The sequence below is a fragment of the Aulostomus chinensis genome, chromosome 6 (genome assembly GCF_037954235.1).
Source record: "Aulostomus chinensis isolate RoL2024-O1b breed Wild chromosome 6, RoL_Achi_v1.0, whole genome shotgun sequence".
NCBI lineage: Eukaryota > Metazoa > Chordata > Actinopteri > Syngnathiformes > Aulostomidae > Aulostomus > Aulostomus chinensis.
Window position 1 is genome coordinate 13,389,463 of NC_141325.1, and position 25,359 is coordinate 13,414,821.

Below are 25,359 nucleotides of genomic sequence, written 5' to 3' on the forward strand. Positions count from 1 at the left end.
TTGAAGTGATCCAAACTGAGGCGATTGTTTGAGAAATAACATTACTTCAGTGGTTTGAATGTGCCAAGTCAAAGCAGCAATACAATACCAAAGATAGGGACGAAAAAAAGAAAAATGGATCTAAAGAATGCAGGATACTGCAGATATTCAGAGGAAAAATCTAAAGAACGCAATTATTACAATATTTTTTGGTAAACATGTTCGTAGCATTGTTTGCTGAGGTTGTTGGTTTTTTTTTTAAAAAGAAAACCAAATCACACAATCATGGTTAATTTCCCTTTTCAGCAACTGAACTGTAGTTGTAGCAGACAGGTTAAATGCTCCGAAGGGGCGGTCAAACAGAAAAAAAAGAAAAGAAAAAAAGAAGAAAAAAAAAACCATCACTTACACCAAAAAAAAGTTGGTGGTTCCTATCAAAATAAAAGGCAGTTAGTTATTTGACAATGTGTTGTAAGGATTCATATTAAGTAGTAATAGTGGATGTAAAATTGAATTAAATTCTATAAAATGCTTTCTATTTCCCCATCTGGTTCTACTTATTTCTCTTAAAGAAATATCCCAACATATTAATACTAGGGTGCACAATTAATAATACTAATTAAAGTCTAACGGTGTTATATGAAATACTGTGGTACTGCAGCCACGTCCTGCCTACACATCATATTCTACAGACGATGGAAAACATATTCATTTGATACAGATCCCTGCAAAACTCCCAACGTTTGACATTTTAATGTGTTTTAAGTGAAATTAGAGTAGTAATTTACAAATTTAAATGATTTGTAAGACTGCAAATCATATCACAATATCAGTGATTACAATCACAATTAGATGTTTCTTAAAACCTGCGCCGCCCTCATTGATGCTGGGTGGATTTTTGCTTTAGTTTTGGGTTCAACTTATTTTGAAAAAGGCGAAGAGACTACAGCGTGGAGCAGCAGCTTTGCTCTTTGCCATCTCAAAAATAAAATAAAATATTTCTTTTGAACGAAAAGTCAAGGTGTTGCATTGACAGACGCTATATAGCTGGATGTAAAGATGGAATAGAGCATCACTTTAAAAAAAAAAGTTGATGAGCAACTTTCAAGTAAGCGAATACAACATTTTTATGAAGGGTTAAAAAAAAAATCAATCAGGCCAGTTCTCAATTAGAACCAAGATGGACAACGACTAATGATTTACTAAATATAGCAGCTCAGGTCCAGTACGGATGTATGTGAAAGGGTGTTGTCGGGGCGCCTTGTCACAACACTCAATTTGAGCCTTGAAGACACAGACAGTCTTATCCTCTTATTGAGATGGAGAGGAGTGCCTTGGAGACTTGAGGCCCAAAGGCTATAGGAAAGTCTTTAAATCTTCTTTGGGGATAGATTTAGACATTTGCATGATGGAAGAATTTCAGAGGAAGGCTGCTTTATGTGCAGACAGTGGAGTTTGGCTTGAAAGTTCCTTTTAAGGCCTGCTAGATATTTATAACCTCACTGGTGGGCAGTGCTACTTTTATAAGTAATGACAGTGATGCTGGCGTCTACTGAATGCAGCAGGCTCGTCCTCACACCACACATGTCTGGCAGTGGAACAACGAAATATCATAGTGCACACAATCATTCAAGGCATGAGATATTCAAGATTTTGCAAAGATTTAATTATCAATTATCACTGCCGCAGGAGGTTTGCGACATTGACAAAAATGATTAAGAACCAGTTTGGAACGTATTGGAAAAATGTTTCAAGTTTCAGTAAAATGGTTCCTGAATTACAGTTTAGACATGAACGGTGAGCAGCAGCAAAAACTTTGTGTCCCTGGAACGTGTCTTGTTGGTTAAAAATAATAACTTGAAGTGCTTAATAGTGTGATGAGGATAATACCAGCAACTGGATTCTGCTGAACAGAAAAGGGTCTCCACCTTCTTCAGTGGGTGGGAGCTAAAGAGACGTAAAAGGTAAAAATGATGACTGAGGAGTGCATATTTGTGGTTGTGTAAAAGTAAAATGTAGCTTGGGGAAATTAAATATCTACAGGAACTTTTATTGAAATAAATCCCAGTGCATTATCCATGATGTGCAATACTACCATTCTAAAGGAAGATACAGATATCTCAGCAGAAGTATGTCAGTCTGCAAATAGTATTCCACCAACTTACAGTCGGAAAACACCTCTTTGCTGTGACTCCCAGCAAATTCACACTATTATAATTTCAATATTATTTCTATCAAAATGTGAATAATTACACAAGAATAATTAATTCTACTATTGTGAATAATATTGCAATTTGGTGTTTTTTTTCAAGCCCCTTTTTGTGATTTATACTTGTCTATGCATGTCCTCACATGCCTTAAGGGTTTATTACACCACTTTCCACAAGTGGAAAAAGACTCCCATCACTTTTCCCCACAGTATCCTCTCCCCTTCTTCCTAGTTCCCAGTAAACATCCACCCCTGTCACCCTTCCTCAAAAACTCCTTGAGGAGGTCAACTAAGAGATTAAGACCCTTCAAATGGGGTCATGGAGATCCATGATCAAACAGGGAGCCCAGCCCCCACGCACTACACCCACTTGATTATAAGTCTTTCTGAAATGGAGACAAAAATGCTGGCTAACAATTGCATCCCAAAACCATGACCCACCAATCAGCCCGCTAATTTGCGACGGTGGACTCACCTACCGTACAGCTGTTGCCGACGCTTGGACCAATCACTCATCACAACATCTCCATTAGCTGAGCGTGAATCTCAAGAGCAGCAAGGAGAAGAGGGGATATAAAAATGTGTCCTGGTCATCAGAGGTTTTACAAATCTCCAAAAACTTTGATAGATTCCAAAATATATTGAGATGTCATATAAAAAGTATATCAATTATAAATAGATTTAACGCATGTAATTAAAGAATACATTATGACTTTTCCGTCGATGTTATTATACAAGAATATAGCAATGTATAAAAGTTAAAAGTGAATGAAAATTCCATGTTGACGATTCATTTGAATTAGAAAGGAAAATGCATTTTACTTTATAAGAGGTAATTCTAAAGTCCTCGTAAAAAAAAAAAAGGTTGATGTATTTTTAATGTGTGTGTGTGTGTGTGTGTATTTAATAGAAGCACGAGGGTATCAGTCAAGTGAGATTGAAATACAAGCAAGTTGTTGGTTGTGGGTTTTTCATCAAGGTGTGAGCTCCATTCCACCGCATGAGAACACGAACCGTCTGCGGTGAAAGCCACTCAGCTGTGGGGCTGGTGAGGTTGTTCTCTCCAGAAAACATACCCTCTAATGAGTTATAGGTTTCCTCATGCTGGAATGAGTCCAACAATTTTAGAGGTAAAAGCTTGCATACTTTTATTGGGAGTTTTAAAGTGAAGAGAGAGAGAGAGAGAGAGAGAGAGAGAGAGAGAGAGAGAGAGAGAGAGAGAGAGAGAAAAGAAAGCAGAAAATGGAAAGAGTTCAAAGAATAAATGACACAAGGTTTGCCAAACCATAAAGGAATTACACAGTGGGGGCATTCATTACATAAAGCCGTGTGTATATGTGAACAAGGTGCAGAGCTGCGGCAGTTACCACTAGATACATGTATTTGTAGCCGAAAGTTCTAAGAATTAAGCCACTGTTTACAACCGATACACTATATCACATGTCCTGTTCTGAGTTGTGTGTGATGACTGGTACACACAAAGGGATTTTCATTAGAATGGGATTAACCAATTTCAAGAACAAGGGAGACCAAAGACACAAATTAATCGCAAGAACACACACCAGACCAGACGTATCTAAACGCAGGACCACACAGTCGAGGTTTATATTCCAGCGGTGATTCTAGGGACCTCACAGAGAATGGTGTGTGACTACAGATTACAAACAAGGACTGTTGTTGCCAGCTGATCGTAGTTGTGTGTGCAATGTCCTGCACTGAAAATCCAACCTAAAGGAGAGGTGAAGTCAGGAAGAACAGACACCATGTTAAAAAGATTTCAAATCTAATTCAATAACCAATACAAAATATAAGATTGATTTGAGTCCTGGTGGAGTTAGCTCCTCGTGATTCCCCTTAGTACCTCATTTGTTTGCGCTTCTTTTTGCATGATTTGCCTTCCTGAGTGATAAGAGAAGCGTTGAGATTATATTGACTCACAAAGGAGGTCATGTCTTCAGTATTGTTTTTCTGTTAGCGTGCAAAAAAATGAGCTGATTTTCATCAAATTTGGTGGAGCGCTGCAGGCTGAGCTAAGGAAGAACACCTTTTTGGTCCGAGCTATTTAACAAAACAGATGTTTTTTTTGTTTGTTTGTTTGTTTTCACTGAGGTTGGCTGAGCTCACCTTGGTGGAGATATACTCTCTGAGTGCCCTATAGTAGTCTATGTATTTCTTGAAAATGTCATTAAAAACATGTAAACAGGAAGAAAAATGCATGATAGAAGTCCTCAGCTTTTGACAGAGCGCATAAAAATCATTGCTAAGCCATAGGGCTGTAATCAACCAAAGAAATTCTTGGTCGACTGAAGCCCTCAAATTTCGACTAAAAATCGACTGATTTTATATATGAAAGATATACTGTGTCAACTATCAGCACAAAACCTGTTGAGGAATATTTAGGCAATTGTTTTTGTCACGTTATAATAATTGACCGACACTGTCATTTGTCCTGCTCACAGAGCCAGACTGAACAGAGGAGCTCAGCATCGCGGCTGAGACACAAATAGACGTTTAACTTAAAACTTTACTCTTAAACACAAAAGGCAAGTCCACGGTAAGAATTTTTACAACTACAACAAAACAATTATTAGACTAAACATTGAAATATCAATTATTGATATGTTCATATACTCAAAACTGACGGGGCAACCTAAGGTGGGCAAGTTAGCTTACCGTTTCTAGGTGATACGTCGTCATGTTTGTCGTGGAGCTGTGATATGCAAACTGTTGTTTGCAAACTTTGCATTCGACTTTTTGTCCATTCTCTATTTTCATGAAATGCTGCCACGCTGCCGATGTCTTTGACATGGTGGACGAGGACTGACTTTAAATGAAACTGTCAAAATTAAATATACATTCATCAAACCACCAGACGTTGGCCCAGCACTCTTCAGTCTGTCTGTCTCTAGCGGGTCGGGCTAATCCAAAATTTCAAAAACAAGGGTGGTGCTTTGGGTACTTTCCTCCTGATGAAATTAACGTGGCAAAAAAATCGACCAATCAGAATTTTGGTCGAGCCAGAACGTATCGACTAATAAATCGGCCAGTCGACTGGGAGATTATTGCCCTACTAAGCCAATAAAGATTCATTTGTGTGAGGAGATGAAAGGGTTAATTCTAGGTTGATTGTCCAGAAGTGACTTCATCGATGCAGATGCAAAGTCCAACTTCAACACTTGTCAGATGGCATTTAAAGATGTGTGTAATGCCTTGTTTCACTGTCTGTCACCCCCTCTCAGTGTGTGTAAGTGTGACTGACACATTCATACATACACAGCATGTAAGTGTTGCTACACAAAATATAGATACAGACAGCATTAAGTGAATGTTAAACACCTAATGACAGCAGTAGTCATTTATACTTTATGCTACATGAGCAGAATTACCTACATCAATTGTATTTTAAGTGGTTAAATATGATTAAATATTCGAGGCACAAAGTACTTTAAATGAAGGCATAATGATGATTTAACACACTGAATGGTCCGGGTGAGTCATGTTTGCGGCGAGCACAGTGGTTTACAGTTGAAGTCAGAGGCATTTCCCTTGACCCACTGTAGAAAAAAGGTTTGTTTAAGCATATCCTCATACAAAAAGAGGAGGCACTCACAATTTGGCATGTGATGGTGTCAAGAGCGTTCAAGATGGTTCGCTCTGTGATCAGCTGAAAGCAGAAAACATGGCACATATGGAACAAGGTTTTACGTCAGAGAGACGGTGTGTATCTGCTTGTTTCTGTCAAACCACGGCAAATTGATGATTAATATGTTTGCACGCTGGTTGGTGAAAGAGCTGAAAACCAGTCACGGTTTCCATTCTGCCCCAGTTTTCTGTCAATGCAAGGTAGTTGAGACCAGAGAAGCCGTAACAATTTCTGAATATACCATTTAACACAAGTCTTGGCCCCTGTGTAATTCACTTTATTCTCTCAAGTGCAGTGAGTGTATGACACATTGATGTTGCAGCTTGTCTCTGTGTTGTAACTCTGTCACAATGCAGAAGCAGATTTGACTTTGGTACACTTAAAACAGATGTTCTCAAATTCATACCAGGCATTGTTTTCCTCACAATGGAAATTTAAAGCAATGGCTGAGGACAGAATATTTGTGCAAAAGAGAGCAAGAGAGAAAGAGAGAGAGAGAGAGGAGAGAGAGAGAGTGTGTGTGTGTGTGTGTGTGTGTGTGTGTGTGTGTGTTTGAGTGCACAGGGGGCAGTGTTGACAGTCATCTGAGGACTTTGTAGGTCAACTGCCGTCATGGATATCAAGGTTAGATATTCAACTGGCCTCTTTTTCAGTATATTTCCCTTCATCTTTTGTGGATTCCCTTCCCATTTCTCCATAAGCCAATTCAACCCCTTTGTCTTTAGATCCTCTGCTTTTGTAGGGTCTAATTCAATCCTGGCCTCCATTCTTTTTATCCTCCTTTTACAGTGTCATCATCATCAGTTTCTCATCTAGACTGGAGAGATTTCTGCCTGCTTAACACAGACAACATTTTCTAAAATGAGAACCCCTCATGGATGCAGTCCACAAGGCCCAGCCATCCAAACAGGCCTGCTTTGTTGAGGTGTTATATCAACAGGGTGACCTCCCCTCCACTCCTCCCCAGCTTCCTTGGGCCCCCCAATGGCAGGAGATTGATGTCAACAAGGAATTTTGTCCCATGTTTCCTTCTAACTCCTCCAGACCCACCCTGCTCCCGAGAAACACTTGCACCAGCACAGAGGGCCCCAGTGAGGCTGTAACAGGCCTGCGGAGCTGTATTAGCGACCACCACCTTCTCTCACCCCTCGATCTAGCAGTGCCAGAAACAGCCAGGGTCACTAACATGATGTTGTAAACAAGGAGTGCCCCCAGAAAACAGTGTGCGTGTGTTACGGAAATGAACCACCTTCTTCTATCAACACAGTGCTTGCTGTGAGAAGGAGGCCAATATGGCTACATCATGTGTGCTTAGTGTCATCACCAGATAAGCTGCCAATAGAATTTCGACCAACTACATTTCGAGTTCCTTTCATGGGTGGTGCTTGTCGAACCCTCGCAAGAACCTGCAATGCAGCTGCTGTAGTTGGGGGGTTGAGGAATTCAGAGCGAAACCTGTTGCAGGCGTCAGAGGTCTGCAGCAGGGACACTTGATAAATCCAGACCATTTTCAATAAAACCCTGCAACAATGCATAATTTCATTCATCTGCCAGGCCTGATCTAATTTTGCATTCAAACCGCATTTTTAACTTCAATGACAAGCACACAACATGGTTTTCTCTGCAGACTTCCATCAGTGGTTACACCCTATAGTGACACATGCCAGCGAATGTACCTTATCATATTCATTTACAATAATCATTTAAATTTCAAAATGAGAGATTCAACATATTTGCAGAAATAAACTTAAAAGCATATCACTTTCAACTGATGATGATGTTTCGTGAGATGGTGAAAATGTCAACAAATGATCATGACTGCGAACCTCCGCCAAGGCTGAAAAATCCCCTAAACTTATGATGTATTTCAACATTTTAACAATACAAGTCCGACAAACAATGAATTCATCAAACTGCATTTGTTCAGACAGAAAACGATAAACTGGAGCTGAACATAAACACCAATACAAGGGATGAACACATCTGGATGCACTTTTTATCTAGTTATTACATCCACAATATTAAAATAAATACAATTGCACAAATTTATTGACTGAGAGTCAGCTTCAATAAAATCACAACAGAAGCTCTGGTCACAAACTCTGACAAAAATAATAGATATAAAATAAAACCAAAAACAAAAATGCTGTATCCATTTAAGATGCACTCTGGAAACACTTCCATTGTCATATAATGGAATTCTCAGCATTTTTGTTTGTGGCTTTTGTTGTGTGTTGGGAATTAGCTGCACATTTTCTAACTGCTGACCATGTGTCATCAATTTGATGGAGATGTTTTCTTAATTTGCATGTGCTTTGTTTTTTGTAGGTGTGTCTGAAGTTGCAGCATGCGGAGTGCTCAGGACCACCTTAACTGGCCTTGCCCACCAATTTGGAAGAAATAAAAAGCAAACACATTACAATTAAATGAATCTGCTCCAAAATCTGGTCCATGCTATACCCCTCCACTAATAGTCGATGAAAATATGACATATGTCAGGCAACTGCCAGCAGTGCAGAGCAGGCCTTCGCCTCTTCCTACGTGTCGGGCAGTTTTTATGTCATACGGTAGAGCAACATGGTTTAGAAACAGGTTATAATGTTGAGATTCGGTGCAAAGGAGGAGAATGCTGTGTTTGCAACAGTCAAATGCAAATTTTTATTGTCATAATTGCCTAAAATGAGACCAAAACATGAGTAAGATGAGAGTGTAGCAGGGCCAAGACAAGTCCAGGGGGGCAGACCCGTGTGTCATGCACAGCAATCCCTACAATGCATGACACACTTACTATAAAATGTGGAACAAACACGCCCTAAGGACCTGAGATCAACTTAACCATCTTTGTTCAACTCTCTTTCCCATGCTTTACTATGTAACATTATTCAATGTTCCATGCAAGCATCAAGTCTTCTGGGTAATGCTCATATTTCAACATTTAAAATGCTGAAAAGCTGTAAAGTACCAGGACACAGTGAAGCCTGTCGACTCTTTCAACAAGTATGAACATAAAAGGCCTCCATAGTGCTCGTTTGAGGTAATCTAAGTGTCCTGAAGCTTCGGGATACCAATTTTAATTTTTTTTTTAAAAAGTCACAGACATCATGCGCTGGCATTCCCTCACAACAAGGGTGTGTAAATAAAGACTGAATTTTCCTTTTTGGGTGAACTGTTCCTCCAAAGAGGTGTTCAACAGATCTGCCCACAATTTTCTGAAGTTCAGCCTGCCACGTTGACAACCAGTCAGTCACCCAACGACACCAATCATCAGATCTCTTTGGCGGAGGTAGCTGAAGCTGACATAATTTCCTAAGCTTTCGAATATGCCTGTTTGGAAACAATTTCACTCTAGATTCTTATTTTGTCTGCTGAACACAAGGAAGCTCTTATGTTTTGTTTTGTTTTTGAGCTCTCATTATACATACCGTTGTGTTGAGTTCCCATTTTGTATTACAGTTGTAATTATTATGACCGTCATTTGTTATCTTTACCTACAAAACTTGAATTAGCCTTCCTTTAATTACTCTTAGTTGCGATCGGATAGGTACAGATGATCAAACACACTGATCATATGTTTAGCAGGAGCATTGATGCGGTCACGCTCAAGAAGATGTCAGTCGGAAAAACAGCAGAGTTGCATTTAGTTCAACTGTGTCATAAGGTCCCCTTGTAACCAAAGTCACCACATGAGAGGTTCTTGATAGAAGGAATAGAAGAATGTTGTGACAGGACCTGCAGCATTATACCCATGCATCACATAGAGTATATACAAAAGCGTACGCATGGCTTCTTGTTTTAATTTAGACTGACCCGTCTAATAAACATTTAGACAGGCTTAAATCGTTTAAACATTTCAAAGGGATTACGAAGGATGTTTTTCCCCAGAGAAAATTGTTAAGGTGGTTCAAGGGATATGACCCTTGTTGAAGGGTTATTTTGAAAGTGTTAAAGATCAGAGTAAACTCAGACAATCCCTGCTTATTGGTTACGGTATATTTACTTCGTACATCACAAACTTTAGAGATTACTTTCAATTTAATTTACCTGGGTTTAGTCATTTAAATGACTTGACTTTCACATCAGAAAAATATGAGGTTTATAGAGGTTGTTTTCACATGAGGCAACAAATATGAAAAACGCTCAAACCTCCTAACATGACAGTTGCCCAGCCAACAATGTCAAGCTCATTCAAGTTGTAGTGAAGGACCTGATCACAAGTTTTTACTTGAGAAGACTTCAAATGTACATTCTGACAGCAAACGACTGATTATTAAACCGGATTTTTGACAAATTTAAAGGCGCTTTTAGGACAAATAGAGCATAACCTACACTGATTACTTTTCTCATGTTTAGCGTAATCTCAACTGAAGTACCACTTCATGTTATATGCTTAAAGTTCTAAAGGAGTCCACATGCAGTGTTTGGTCAAGACCCTCACTTTTGTTAATAATTTACAACTGCAACTAAATTTAAATTTACACAAAAGAAGCAAATTATGTAAAAAAAAAAGAAGAAAGAAAAAAAAAGAGTTGAATTGCTTAGTCTGAATGCATTGCTTAATTAATCTTCCATTGTTGCCTCTGTGCAGTGAAAGGCTATTTAAAATGAACTAACTGCGATACATGTAACATGGCAACCAAGGAGAAGTGAAAATAAACTCCAGGAGGAGACCCCCACTGATGTTGAGATAATGTTTGGCTAACATTTAGAGGTTCGCTGCCCTTCTCTGGCTTCTAACCAGTAGTCTAGAGAGTTTACCCGCTCACGATAATTTAGCTGGGTGAGACAAAATACTACCTGTCGCTCGACTTTCACGTAATACTTCATTCATGAAATGTATGGACAGCATGAGGGCTTCTTTTTTTTTTTTCATCACAGAGTTTAGTTGCATCTCAGCAACGTTTATTGGATTCACAAAATAAGTTGACAAATTGATGCAGCCGTGAGGCAAATGATGATGTGTGCAGACAGCCATGGCAACGTTCACATAATCATAACGGACATGTAATTATAATCACTCAACTGTCTTTCATTACTAAGAACCAACAAATACTAGGAAAACCATGCCAAATATTTTGTACCCACAACTGAGTTCACTGCTGCAAGTGTGGAGATCCTGTAAAAGTGTTTTATGAGACTGTTAGTCGAATTTAATTCATTTAAGCCCACTGCAGTGTGTTTTCTTTTTGTTAGATCTTGGTGATGTACATGCTGGGCTTTAGACATGAGGAAACTATTTTCACATTAATTGTTAGGATTTTCTCTGTAATTTCTCAGAAAGAGATCCTTCAAATGTGATTTTGTGACATCACGTTCAGATTAGTGCCAGTCCCGCCTCAGTATGCCTGTGTGCTGTGGAAACTTGGCCTGAGAATAGGCATTACAGTGCCGTGGTACACGTCTTGCAGCTGAGTGACATTTTTACAGGATGATTACTGTCTCACAAGTTATTGCTATTATTATTATTATTATCATCATCATCACTATCATTACTACAAGTTACAATAACTCTTAAAAGAATGTATAATTAACCCTCGCTGCCTTTCCTTATAACAGCTTTTTTAGAGGGCTGAACAATAAAGTTCAGTTACGAAAGAGCAGTTGTTAGTCTCTCTTCTGCTGCCCCCCCCCCCCGAAGACATACTGAAATATAAAAACAACCATGCTAATAAAATAAGTCTTATACGATGGTTCTTTGGGATGACATTCCCAACAAGCTTTCACTGAATCCCCCCAAAAAATTTGCTGTACCAAATTTCACACATTTAACTCAAAAATCAGTGCAGTTGCTTGTTTTTTTTAACTTCTTGTACATTATGGAGTTGAAAATTGGTTGCCAATAAAAAATATGAAAATGCCAGTAATGTGAGAAATTATAAATATCTGAATCAATTGTCAGCTAAACTGGTAATTTCTTATCTTCAAATCTGTTTGAATCCAAATGAATATGTCAAAGCAGATTGTCATTAAAGGAGAGCAGATAAATAGCAAAATGGCCATACAGTTAAAGTGTATGAGTCCATCAGTGATAACATCAGCATCCTCAGCTGCCCAGACCTACTTTGTGAAAGTCATTCATTATGAACTGACATGGCCTTCCCAACATTGTGCAAAAAGGCCTTTGGGCGACATCTATCTCATTCCTACATCCCCATAAACTAGTCTCACGTGTCATCAGTGTTTGCAAACAGTTCAGGAGAGTCAATACTTCCAGAGTGATACAATGATGGGTCAAATATAGCAGAGGACACATCACGCTAAGAGTGATGGGCAAGCGTGTGCAGCTCACAGACTGGATTAGCTGGCTACGTATCGAAAGCCAACAAACAGACAGGAGTGGTCAAGCCTAAAGCAGGCAGTCGCCGTTTAAAATGTCAATAAGATTAGCAGGTTTCCGTGACTGTTGTGGCTTGTGCGACCGATCCATCGTAATCAGTTAAACTATAATCGAGGTGCAGTCCTCAAATGGATTCAGTTCGGGTCACAGTAACAGAATCTGGAACGTTTCTCACTAATATTTGTCAGTTTAGATTTCACATCCCTAAAGAGCAACAGCACTGGTGGTCTAGACTAGAAAATACAGATGTCTTCTCTCCAGGCATCCATCTCAGTTATCCTTCAGAAACATTAAAAAAGTCCTCTACAGATGATTCGTGCATGTGTGCGTGTGCGCATGTGTGTGTAGGAAAGTGAGGCTCCAGGTTTTTGAAACATGAGTGAGAATTGCACTGGGAATGCTAGCCATAACATCCTACTCCAAGAGGCTCCTTCTGTGAGGGAGGTAGAGTGAAACATGGCTAGCAAGGAGGACTGCAGAGAGAGAGGGAGAGAGAGTGTATGAGGGGACTCTGACAGTCATCTAAGGACTATGAGAGAGGTGGAGCAGCCCTAGTTGTTTTTCTTTATCACTGCCTCCACAAGCAGTGATTAATTTCTGTCCTGAGGGGAGGTGATAATATGACCTACTGCTCCATGACTATTCCATGACATTTGTGCTGTCTTTGAATTATTACAGCCTGTCTGTTGGTGGAGTGGCAAACTGTTGAGCAAGACAAAAGAAAAACAAATTACTACAACTAAATATTTGTACGGGGTTCTGCGTTGGCCAGTGCTGGTAAGACGCTCAGTCATGAGTACATTGCTTCCTACTCAACATACAGAGAGAATTAGAAGAACAAAGCCTGTCCAGCACAATCTGGACTTGGACAACTGACTCCAAAAATATTAACATCTCTGGAGCCAGTATCCAGTGACATTCGCTGAAGAAATTATATGGCACTCAAAGGAATATCCTCATGGGGGTATTTTTCTAAATTCTGGCAAAAAAATTTGAGCGAGGAATGACAATTGTAGCCATGAGGATGAGTTAAACAGACATTTTTGAAGCATCTAACACCCTCTTTCGCTGTGATCTCACTCCAGCTTCTAAATGGTCCTTAAAAAAATGTCTAATGCAATGGTAACAGAAGCAAAAAAAAAATATATCTGCACAAATATTTGGATCTGAGGTGAATTTCAATGGGTTATTCCTTGGGCCATGCACCACTGCTGCAAGTTTAATGAAAAATGTCATGGTGGTGTTGAAGTAACCCTGCTAACAGTCATACAGAGGGATGTACAGATAAGGGAAATAACCAAAATGATTCAAAATGTAGATGGTCAGACCACCACTAAGGCCTTTTATTCTATTGAAACCCTTGTGTAAGTCTTGATATATTTCCAAAAGTACTCAAAATGTGTATGACTTTTTTTTCTCCATCTGATATTTTCCTAAATCGAAATGAGTCCTTCCATGTTCTTCCTGTTTTTCCTGTTTTTGTCATGGGCTAATTATGTTCATGTTGATCATATTATTAAATTAATATGAATTTATGAGAAGTCAAAGACAGACAGGCAACTGTTTTCAGAAGATTTAGCAAAGTATTTTATACTTTATCAAAGTATAGCTTGTATTGTCAATGCAGTTGCCTGTTTGAATGAATAAATGAATGAATAGTGACTGCATAATGGTAGTCTCCACTTCATCAATCTTCAAAATAAATTATACCTTAAATGAAAGTCCAGCTCTATAAGTATGTGAGAAGAGAAGCGTCTAGACACCCGAGTAAAAATAGGTTACAATGGCGGGCTGTAATCAAAGCACAATACCGCTTGATCATGTATAATATATGAATGCAGCGTTGTGGTGGATATATCAATGGCAGAAATCTGACGGATATGAATCAATGGCTGACACACTGTGATATCACAAAAGCCTGATGCCTGATTTAAATGACATTCAGTGTAAGCAGCATGCCTACATAGGAAGTCTTAGTTTTGTCCACATGTGAGAATGTGCTTTCAGTTGCATTTGTACAAAATGTTAGCTGTCATACGGAGATGTATTGTTTAACACTGAAGGAGCAGAACCCAAAGATAATTACTGGGGAGGTTTCATGTTGTGCACACATCTGGCAGTTGCTCTCTAGAACCAGTTTTCATGGCCATGGGTTAAAACCTAGAGGCCCCTCAAGAGCAGCCTCTGTAGTAGTGTTATAACCATTTAAAACATTTGATAACAAATCAGTCAAAAATGAGACTGAGAATAAAACAAGTCAAAATGCTGAACATGCTAATTGGAGCTCAGCACTAGAACCACCCTTTCTAATAATGATAAAGCACCCATAGTGTACAACCATTTCAGTGTGTAAACAGGAAGCACCATCCATTTGAATGTATAACCAAGTTCAGGAAGCATGTGGCCAGAACATAAAGCAAAAATGATGCCTGGAATGGAACAAATCAACATTAAAAGTGAGCTAGGTTACCTGATTTGGCGTCCTTGCAGCAGGCTTGTCCTGATGATTGGCAAGGATGAGGAAAGGCAGTGTGCAGAGCTGCGGATGCTGCAGGGCTGAGTGGAGCTCATTACGTGCCGCCTCAAGGTCCTCATCTGATGAGGCGCTGTCCAATACAAAAACGACACCTTGCGACCCCTGGTAGTAGCGACTCCAATATTTCTTGATGTTGTCAGCTCCTGTAGAAAGAAGTGAGGCCATTTAATGTGTCAACTTCTGGAGGGAGTCATTGCCGTTACTGATGTCACTGCTGTAATACGAAAACCTGCTGACGACAGAAACATCAAGAACGACTGTCGCAGAATGCTGTTCAATATTCAAGAATTGTCTTGTAATTGCCACGTTTTTCAATGTTTATGCTAAAAAAAATTCTCTTCTTTTCTAACTGAATGAACATTATTTGTTTGCAATCAAACTGAGGTCAAGTAAACCACAAGAGACTGGAGAAAGAAATCTATTCAGGGCACTGACCAATCTATTATTCTGAATGCAAACTTTCTAGCAGGCACCAGTACAATGTTAGGAATGATGCTTGGTGTTGTGATGTTTAAATGACATTTTGTGAACTGTGTTGAATTCTTGTGTTAAATTTCTCAGCAGCTCCTCAAGCAGTTGTTGCAACATAGAAGGGATCACCAACGTTGCTGCAGTAAATACTCAGTGGATTAATCAAATGCAGTCCAGGCTTTTTCAGTGCCATCGCAATATTGAGGTAATCCTGAAAAACATATGGTTCCTTTTTGTGCGCTAATTTGAAGCAAGAAGTGGTTTGGTTCATGGCAACTTTATTTGTTAGTGTAAGTGATTTGAGGAAGAGACCGACATGTTCAAAAAATGAGTGAGTCATGTCTGTTTTGCCACCACCTCCATCTGCTTCCATTGCTGGCCCATCCTGTTTCTTACCGACAGTGTGGGCAATGCTTTTTGAGGACAGACATTTTTACATGTTTACAAGCATCCCTTCCAATTATTTTAATGAGAGTTCAGCAACTGACGAAATCCCAACAGTTTCATAGGTTTGGTACTCCAACCCCTTCAAACTGAAGCATATCGTTGGCATGTGATTAGCATATCTTAGAGTATCCAGAATGAAATGACGTTATTAAATAAAAGGTCGTTAAGACTTAAAACAAAGTTATCAATAAATAGGATTTTTTAAAGTTATCCGATGGCCCCTGATGAAAGATCGTGATATAGAAATTTAGCCAAGTCGTCTTCTGGAGACATCTGCTTGGACATCTGCTCCAACTTTCATGGCAATCCATCAAACAGTCTTGAGATATTTAAATAAGGAAACCGAAATGTCAACCTCAATGATCACCAAAGTGAGTAGAATTAATCTTGAGGGGAACATGAGGCTCTGTGAGGATTTTCAGGGAAATCCGGTAGTAGTTGTGCGGGAGACACGTATATCTCTCTGGAGTCAATCCAGAACAACTGTTCATAACAGCTCCACCACAGAGACAAGGGGGTTAAAGGAGACTGGACCTCCTTCACCTGCCAGTCTTAAAATGAAAGATTCTGACTTTCTTGATGATTTTCTTATTTTTCTCATGAATAATTTTAAGATGAAAAATTATTGCATATTGGTGAATTGTACTTTTGCAATGGCAGCTAAAAATGCTGAAAGGAATCTCATAGTGCTTTTCTACCTTAGTGGTTGACATGTTGCCTCTCTCTCTCTCTCTCACACATACACATAAACAACACACACAACACACACACAAATATGGGGCGCTGGAGGCTGCCATGTATCATCATCAGGCATGCATCATCAGGAGCAATTAGGAGTTTAGAATCTTGCGCAAGTACACTTTGACACAGCCCTGAGGGTGGGGGTGGGATGGGGCTGGTCAAGGGAGGATTGATCCAGCAACCCTTCTACTAGATGACCACTCAACCTCTGACCCTCTGCTTTGGATCGTATATTTCTCCTTTATTTAAAAACGCACAGGGCCATATTTTAAGCATGGTGCATGCTGGCACTTGGTCAAGGGCAAACATCATTACTAATTTCAAGCTGGCGCATATGACTTTTTCCTCTCAAGTGCCCTTGCCCTTTAACTAGTAAATTAACTTGCCCTTCACTAGTGGCGGCAGGTGCTTAAGTATGTTAATGACACGTGGTCTGGTCCAACCATGACACTAGAAAACGTTTGCGCCATCGAACAAGAAGAGACTTAACTTTGGCTTTATGTGAAGTGACATTTAAAGGGTGCATCCATCGGACAAGCATATACGCATCATTGCAGTGAGGTTCTATTGTTCTGTCATACCCAACAACACCGAATCATTGCCCTCTACCTCCTTCCAGGCCCGTTTCACCTCTGATGGCTTCGGTGGATGGCTGCTGCTCCCGTAAATAAACTTGTGTGGGGGCACCTTCACCTGGCAAGAGATCTGTTTCTTCAGATGAGCAGCGCTCGCTTCTCTCGAGTTAAAATGCATCTGTTATTGAAATAGCAACATGCCGAGTCCTGGGACAACCTGGGCTTTAAGGAAATAACATGAGGACCTCTGATCAGGTTGATCGATACAACGCCTGAAACACACATTTGAATAATGAGGTGTCTAATGACTGCATCTTTAGTTTGCTATATGATTATGTGTCCTCTAATTGTCAAAATGAGACTCAACACACCCCGAACACATGGCACACACATAGTGCCATCGGCCAACTGCCTGGTGCCATAGGTCACTTAAATGGGACCCTAAATATTCTAAATGGCCTTTGGATGTTCAAGTGGTCTTGGTACACTAGCATTTAATTATTCTTCAATTTGAAATTTTATTTTTTCATTATAGTATTTCTGTTTTTTTCATTCTTTTATCACTATCACTCGTGATCTCACCAAAATGTTTTTACCCTTATGTACAATTGGACATTGCTTGGTCATATTTATCAGAACCTTCCTTCGCTTTGATGACCTAATGTCTTAACTACTGTTTTGAGCTTCTTACTGATATAATTTTCTAGCAAAAGTTGTGCTTTTAAATCCAGCATGTACAGCACTTTGTTCAGCTCAGTTATCAAATGAGTTCTCAACCTTCAAATTTTGTTGGTTGAACGCCTGTGCATTTCACTGTGTAAATCTTAATCAAACTACATATATCCCACACCATTCACCAGTTCAGATGTTGTCTTTAGAGAATATTCTTTTCTCCTCCATCTGTTGAGGTTACTCCCTTTGCAATCTTGTGAACTGCTTTTTTATTATTGTTGCTCATTTTTAAGTTACTGCCAAGAAGTGACGAAATGTGAGGCTGGCAAATGTTGAACTATCACAAAATCCTGTCTGTGACATTTACCTCCTTTCTCTCGTGTTCCCCCTCCCTTTTCTTTCCACCCCCGCCCCCCTTTTTCTACTCAGACCTCTCACTGGAGAGGAAAGCTATCAGACAAAGTGGTACTTGAGAGATTGACTAGGAAGTTTCTCTCATCTTTGCTTGGTAATGGTGGCATGTCCGTCACATCTCATTGCATCTATTTGGCAGCGTCTGCCACCTATTGGTCTGGCAGGACAAGATTTCCAAACATGACGTAAGGATTTTTTAGGAATTCTGGCAGTCCTACAAAATATAATTAATCAAAGTGCACCATGAGCAAGACCTCATTCAACTCTGCTCGTTTTTCTTTGCTCCTCTCTACTTGTCTGCCCCTAAGCACTTACGTTTATTTCTCAATATATAGCATGCAATTACAAGAATTACCTCTACTCTTAGATTTCACTCAGACATAATTAGCCAAAAGTCAACAGAGCAGCAAAAATGGTAAAAGATAGCATGTAAGAGAAAGTCTTCTTCGAGCCACTGTCAACTATTGACTCATCAGTTGGAAGATGTGTTACATCATTCATTCAGTGTACAGTATGACTTTTCATGGGGACAATGAATATATGTCTCTATATTCAATGATGTAACTATGTAATGGGCCAGTTCGGAGGAATTATGCGAAGAAATAACAATAACAGTGATAGGAGTTCCCTCTTGGTAATTAACTTTATGAAACTGTCCATCTGTTGGCATGAGTTGGATGCCCTCAAAGTAAGAATTAAAGACCCTCTGGAGGCCCATCTTAAGACATATAAAAATAGGCAGGGTCTGAAAAGGAAAAAAATTTGGCCGAGGTATTTTTTGTCTCTATCCCTTTCGATTGCCTTGAGAGAAAGGGCCTCACGAAATGCGAAAAGCAGGAAGTGAGCAGGAGGGACCGTTGTGCTTCAGAATGGTACAAGGCAACCAAGTCTGAGTACACCCTTTAATGTGCATGTCGCTTAATGACAATTTTTTCCCATCAGATACACTGCTTAAACCATAGCAGCAGGTAAATTTGCTGGAGTAGTCCAACTGCCAGTCAAAGCCTTAAAATACGTATAAAAAATTACTAATAACTATTACTGTCAAGTAGGATTTATACAAAAAAATTAAACTCATTTCATTCAAAATCGTTACCAAAAAAAAAATGCTTATACTCTTTCTGATCCCTTTTAAAAAAGGAGAAACTTTCCTCGCTTTAGTCAAGTGTCAAACTGCACATACATCACGATGGACACTGAAGGAACAATAGGAGGTGGAGGGGGGGCCTGGAAGTAATGATTTATGCTTCCCCTGAATAGATGTCAACATCTGCATGACTTTCTTGGACTAGGTGCAGTGAGTAGTAAGCCAAGCTATTATGTTAGTGATGGCAGGAGTGCAAAAATGTCCAGTCAGGACAAAATATCATAAAACATATCTTGTGGCTCCATTACATAATTGTCTTCTGAGGCCACATTTGAGAAAAGAAACTGAAATATCTTGCCTTATCTAGATTGATTTAATCCCTCTGTGTGTGTCTGTGTGTGTGTGTGTGTGTGTGTGTGTGTGTGTGTGTGTGTGTGTGTGTGTGAGAAATGTTAATGTGAAATGATGCATCGGTTATGGGGTATTTTGTTTTAGGAGACTGTCTAAACAACTATGCCACTATTGTAGTTTGACTAAAAAAGGGGACATTATGTGTTGTTGTTGTTGTTTTTTTATACCTTGTATGCAAGCAGGACTGGCTGGTACCTTTGGCACCAACCAGATCATGTCAGTCCTACCAAGCACTGAAAGATGTTAAAACATTCAGTCCACTGCCCACTTTCAGTACTGAGGAAGGAGTACCCTCACCGGAGGGTGTGTGATCTGTCCGTCCACTGTCTTTTACTCCTCAAGTAAAAGTTAATTGTTACATGCTATATGAACAGCAAAAAGAAAGCTGTGTGTCCACCGTCTCCAGAGAATGATTATTCAGTGAGGGCGAGATCCATTGACCAGCAGAGAAACCGCCTTTCTGGAGACAACCCAGACCAGCTGCTTCCAGTCCAATATCAGGCTCCTCCAGCCATATTTAGGAATAAATAAATAGACTATGTAATGTGATGATTCAACACTGAAGTCACATGTTGCTGTGTTTCTGTTAAAATAGGCTTTAGACTACAAAATGTTTCCTTTGAGAACGTTGACCAAAAAAGTAGTCAGTATATATACACGCTATATACATAGCCAATGACAGGGTTGCACTGTGGAATCATGTCAAAGTTAAGCCACGTCATGGTATAGAGTTTAGCTATAGTTATATAGTTGCTTTATTGAACTATATGTCTTGTGTGGAAAGTGTTACATGCCATATACAATACAATTACTGTTCTGTTTTGTTGTCAGAAAAGAGAATTAGCAGCAACAAAAGTTCCCACTGCTCTATAAAATTAAAAACCTGTAGAAATGGTTCACATTTTTGAAAAAAATGAAAGGTGACACCCTTTATAGTAAATGTCATCAAGGAACAGAGACATGTCCAGGGGAGGGGGACATAGGCTGTTGATCTGTGGTGACGTAGCACATTCAGTTCGGTTGAAATGCTGTTCAGGGGTTGAGGAGTTAGGGTTCAAAAGACATTTTTTGACAATAAAACTGTTTTTATGCATTCATTCCCTGCTGACTGGAAAATTGTAACTCCCATTCTTTGGCTATTTTGATTTTTTAACCAGATTCAATTATAAGACTGCATGACACTGGTCCTGACTTTGCTAAACAAATTGATTACAAAATCTTCAAATTCCTTTTAAAGGCCCTGATAGAGCCCCATCCAAAGTTGCATCACTGGTACCTGTTGTCCTCACTTGCTCCCTCTGATCCTTAGTTGCACCCTTTTACATGCCAAGAGTCTGATTAGAACACAAATCAGAATCAGATATCATTAATTAATCCCTTGCGGGAAATTGTTGGATTGCAGTGCTCCACTTCACAGTAAAGATAAATAAAGAGGAGGTAACCTATCGAAGATAAAAATAAAATAAGATAAATAGAAATGAAACAAAATCTCAAAAATAGTAATACAAACAATATATAATGAAAAAAATAGAAAATCAAGAAGATAAGGTGGTATCTTTGTACATATTTACATTTTTACACTAGTGAATAGGATATTTGTTTTACTGCACAATTTTAACAAGAGAAACAACTTCGGGCTGCATCTTAGAGGGAGGAGTTAAACAGTTTGATGGCCACCAGCAGGAATGGTTTCCTGTGGCGCTCAGTGGTGCAACGTGGGGGTACGAGTCTCTGGCTGAAAGTAATTTTCCTGCTGGTGATGAAACCTTTGCTGTGAGGAACTCTGGACTTTGAGATGATCAGGGACACCTCCTAAATTAATTTAAAAATCCTGAATTCTGCCCCCCCCCCCACACATTTTTTTTATTGCTTTATCTTTATTATTTAAACTTTGTTTTACTACCTCCATCAAGGAGTGCATGTGATGACCAGCACTGGCTTGTCTGTGGGTTTGTGAGAAGGAAAACTGATCCAGATATGATAAGACCGCATCACCTCAGCAGAGGTATGGGCTCTACAAGTGTTGTCTTTTATGCAAGACAAAAAATAGATGTTTTTTTCAAGTAGAGCTAGGCCAATTTTGTTCACCTTTCAAATATACAGAATATATATACATATATATACACATATATATATATATACATATATATACACACATATATATATATATACATATATATACACACATATATATATATACATATATATATATATATATATATATATATATATATATATATATATATATATATATGTCATGTTGTCAGAGTATATTTTGCCAGTATAAAACTTTCCACATTAATATTCAGTAAAATTAGTGATCCATTTTGTTATTTAGCCTCATCATCCATCCATTCTCTACACCGCTTATCCATCAAGGACGCCCATCCCAGCTGACATTGGGTGAGAGGCGGGGTTCACCCTGGACGGGTTGCCAGTCTGTCACAGGGCCATCAGGAACAATTAGGGGCTCAGTACCTTGCTCAAGGATACTTTGACATGGTCACCAGGGGAAGAGAGGATCAAACCAGCGACCCTTTGGTTGCTAGACGGCTAGGGCTATTTACAGTATCATGTGTTGACATTTGTTTATCTATGATGCTAAAATTCTACTCATCTATGTACAAGTAATAAATATCAAGGATAAATATATCAGTTTAAATTGGTCAATTTTGCACAATAATGGTTTTAATTTTGAGTTGATTATAGAAAGTATAATTGAACGATACAAGTAGAAATCCCAAATATCAGTCTTGGAATCACTCAGACTCTCATTTTAGGGTCATTGTGAAAGGTGGAGCTCAAGATAAACTCCAAAAAAGTACTGTTTCTTTTTATCTGACTAAGCGAGAGTACACGCTAAACCAAACTCCAGAAGTAAACGTTAGTAGAACAATGAAAATGCCCATCGTCAGCAGTGTTTCAGCTGTGTTTATCGGATTATGTTTCTAAAATCATACTTAATTTCAAACAATTGTGTACACTTCAAAAAATGAGTCAACAACACAGTTGAAACCAGCTACCTACACTTACATTTGCCTCATATTAAGCTACTGTTGAGGATCGTTCTGTTTGCTGTTGGGTATAAATGCAGCTTGGTATTCAGATTGACAATCAGCTTGAAACATCGCACTCTTATAAATTGTTGCCTCCCATCATGCACCAGCTTTCTGGTCAAACATGTTGCTAATCAAGACCTTTTTTTTTTTTTTAAGTTGACTCACTGAAAGCAATACCCGTTTGATGTTCCCTCTAACATAAAGCAGACAATTTTTGTTTTCTCTGAAGAAAACTGTTACAATACAGCGATGGCGGGGAGGTCTGGAACCAGTGAGTGAGGCCTCTAGAAATAAAGTTTGCTTACTTCATTGGGGAATGAGCTGGAGTTGGAGTGAGATTGAAAACACTTCAGCTGTTGTCTCAGCAACAACTTGCAGCCTCAGCACAGTGTGTTTTGAAATAAATAGTGTGTCATGGCCTCAAACACGCATCAGTCCTAGTAACTTATGCTCATGTCAAAGCTAAATGATTAGTTTCCATTAACTTTGCTCCTCTGAATAAAATACAAGTAGGGTTACTGTATGTAAATGTTTTGGCTGCATATTCACATTTTCACTCTATTTGTGAGGAATTTGAAATATGTACCAATTTGACAGTTGTTTAAAATTAAAGACAAGCAATGTGGCTGGTTGAAAATATGATGATTGATGACTAGAGATGTCCTGACATGATCCAAAGGAACAGCATCAGGGTTATGCAGCCATATTTACAAGTTAAATCAAATCAAGGAACAAATGGAGGAGAAGCTGAAGATCGCAACCCCTCCCGTACTTGCATTACCAAGCATGTATAATCTTGTATGGTAAAAAAGAGTGCATTTTGTAGTGTTTTTACAAGAGAATCTGAATCAAGAGAGACAAGATTGATCCCTGCAGGGAAATTCCTCCAAGTGCTCAAAACACAGGCGAGTGAGTTATTGTCCAATCTCACGTGATTTAAGTCCATGCAGATCATGAAGAAAGTACTGGGCTGCAGAATCTAGACCTGCAGTAACTGAGCAAGAACATATCATACACATTAACCGCTTTAGTGGAGGAAGGATATAAACAACAGCTCGGTGGGTATTGTACCCCCAAGGTTAACAGCTCCATGTCTGGGCTGCAGAGATGTTCCAGTACAATAATATGACCAGGGTGGCATCGTGTGTTGTTAATAAAAGCGGCATGACTTTTAGCTATTTCTGATCTTGGATTTATCCCTGCCTGCCCAAACCATCTGAAAGTCATGGTAGTGTTTGGAGTCCGGAGTATCTTCCTGTAGCTATATGTCTGCAAAGCACATAACGAGGGTTTAACTCTCCATCAGTGCGTGGTCATGTTTCCATCAATGAAATGAAAGCACACTTTGAAGTATTGCATGAAGAAAAGATTGACAAAAACGGCAGAATTGGAAAACAAACAAACAATTTTGCATTTAATTTTTACAACCCTAAGAGGTGTTTTTGGCCTTTTTTTGAAAAAGAGTAAATGCATAAAGCAAAAGACGATAACCCCCCATTCTAAAAAGCTCTAATGTGGTGAACCTTGGACTCACACGACTCACAAGCTGTTTCCAACACTATCATCATCATGGACACTCCTAAACTTTGCCTTTGTCTCCAGACAGCATGCAACAAGCTCAAGACTAGCTGGTTCTTAAAGGAATAAACCAATTTTTTCAGAAATATGCTTACTGTCTGAATGTTGTTATGCCAGACAAGCAGACAGATACCCTGCCTCATATATCCTGCTTTCATCGAAGAGCTCAAGAAATCCATTAAAGAGCTAACTGCTAATTAGCTTAGCTGGAATGAACACAGGAGCATATTGTCTCAAAAGTCCAATAAAAGCTTCTCCAGTAAGTACCCAGAAAAGTTTGGACTCCCTTTGTGTCTTGTACCATCTTGCTCGCTCTGCTCACAAAGTTGCATTAATAGCAGCTCTTTCCATCAAAAAAATGTTGTATTTGGTTGACTGAAGTTACGATGGAGCTTTGGGATGCTGTGTAAAATTACTCAGTCAGGAAAGTAGTTCTTGGTGTATGTCTGCCTCTAAAATAAGAACACCTTATAAATTTTAAGACTTTTCCCATAGTGGTTATTAAACACAAATATTCTATTAATCCAAACTTTACTCCAAAACAAGACTGTTTTGGAGTAAAGTGTAATTGATGACTTCAGCAACTGTATGCTCTGCTAACTGCAGCTAAGCTGACTAGCAGTTGGCTGACTGGTTCAGAAAGTTGGAATGCTCCTTTGAGAACAATTATACGCAATTTCACAAGACCTCAACTCTTATTTAATACTAGTAATAAAGATTATATACATATACACATATATATGTATACATATACAGTACACACATACATATATACATATATATACATATATATTATAACATATATATATTATACATATATGCTTCTTGATTTTTATTTTCCTCATATAAAATTTGCTTTGAATGAAATTCAATGGAAACGTGTGTTGCATGAACCCATTTCTCTCTTCTGTCATTACTAATTTCCTCTTCTGTGTCCTGTGTGTGACCTAAGAATTTCTGCTGGGATGTCTGTTGTTGGATTTGCGATAACATGGAAGGCATTCAACAACAAAAATAGCTGAATGTGGAAGTAATGGCTAACTAAAAATAGAACACTCCGTTAGCTTTTTAGAGAGGGTGCAGCTTAAATAACTTGCAAGTAGTATCATTTCAACAAGTACATGCTAAATAAAAAACAAAACACTAATTCAGGGCTACTCTTACCTGGTAAGTATACATTAATGTAAACATAGCTACTGAATA

The 25,359-nt window shown here is 38.9% G+C and overlaps 1 protein-coding gene across 5 annotated transcripts in view; it reads right to left on the reverse strand.

Moving 5' to 3' along the window:
* The window catches only part of arl15a (ADP-ribosylation factor-like 15a), a 110,022-nt gene that overhangs the window by 35,202 nt on the left and 49,461 nt on the right, over positions 1–25,359 (reverse strand). For 3 of the 5 annotated variants that reach the window (XR_015116519.1, XM_086206624.1, XM_086206626.1), the window contains exon 4: positions 14,636–14,844. Coding sequence is in view for 4 of the 5 variants with exons in the window: in XM_086206624.1 (XP_086062750.1) it covers positions 14,636–14,844 (209 nt within the window). In the remaining variant the exon portion in view is untranslated. Of the gene's footprint in view, positions 1–3,057; positions 3,917–14,635; positions 14,845–25,359 lie in introns of those variants that run through there. The other 2 variants (XM_086206625.1, XM_086206623.1) reach the window with 1 other exon arrangement.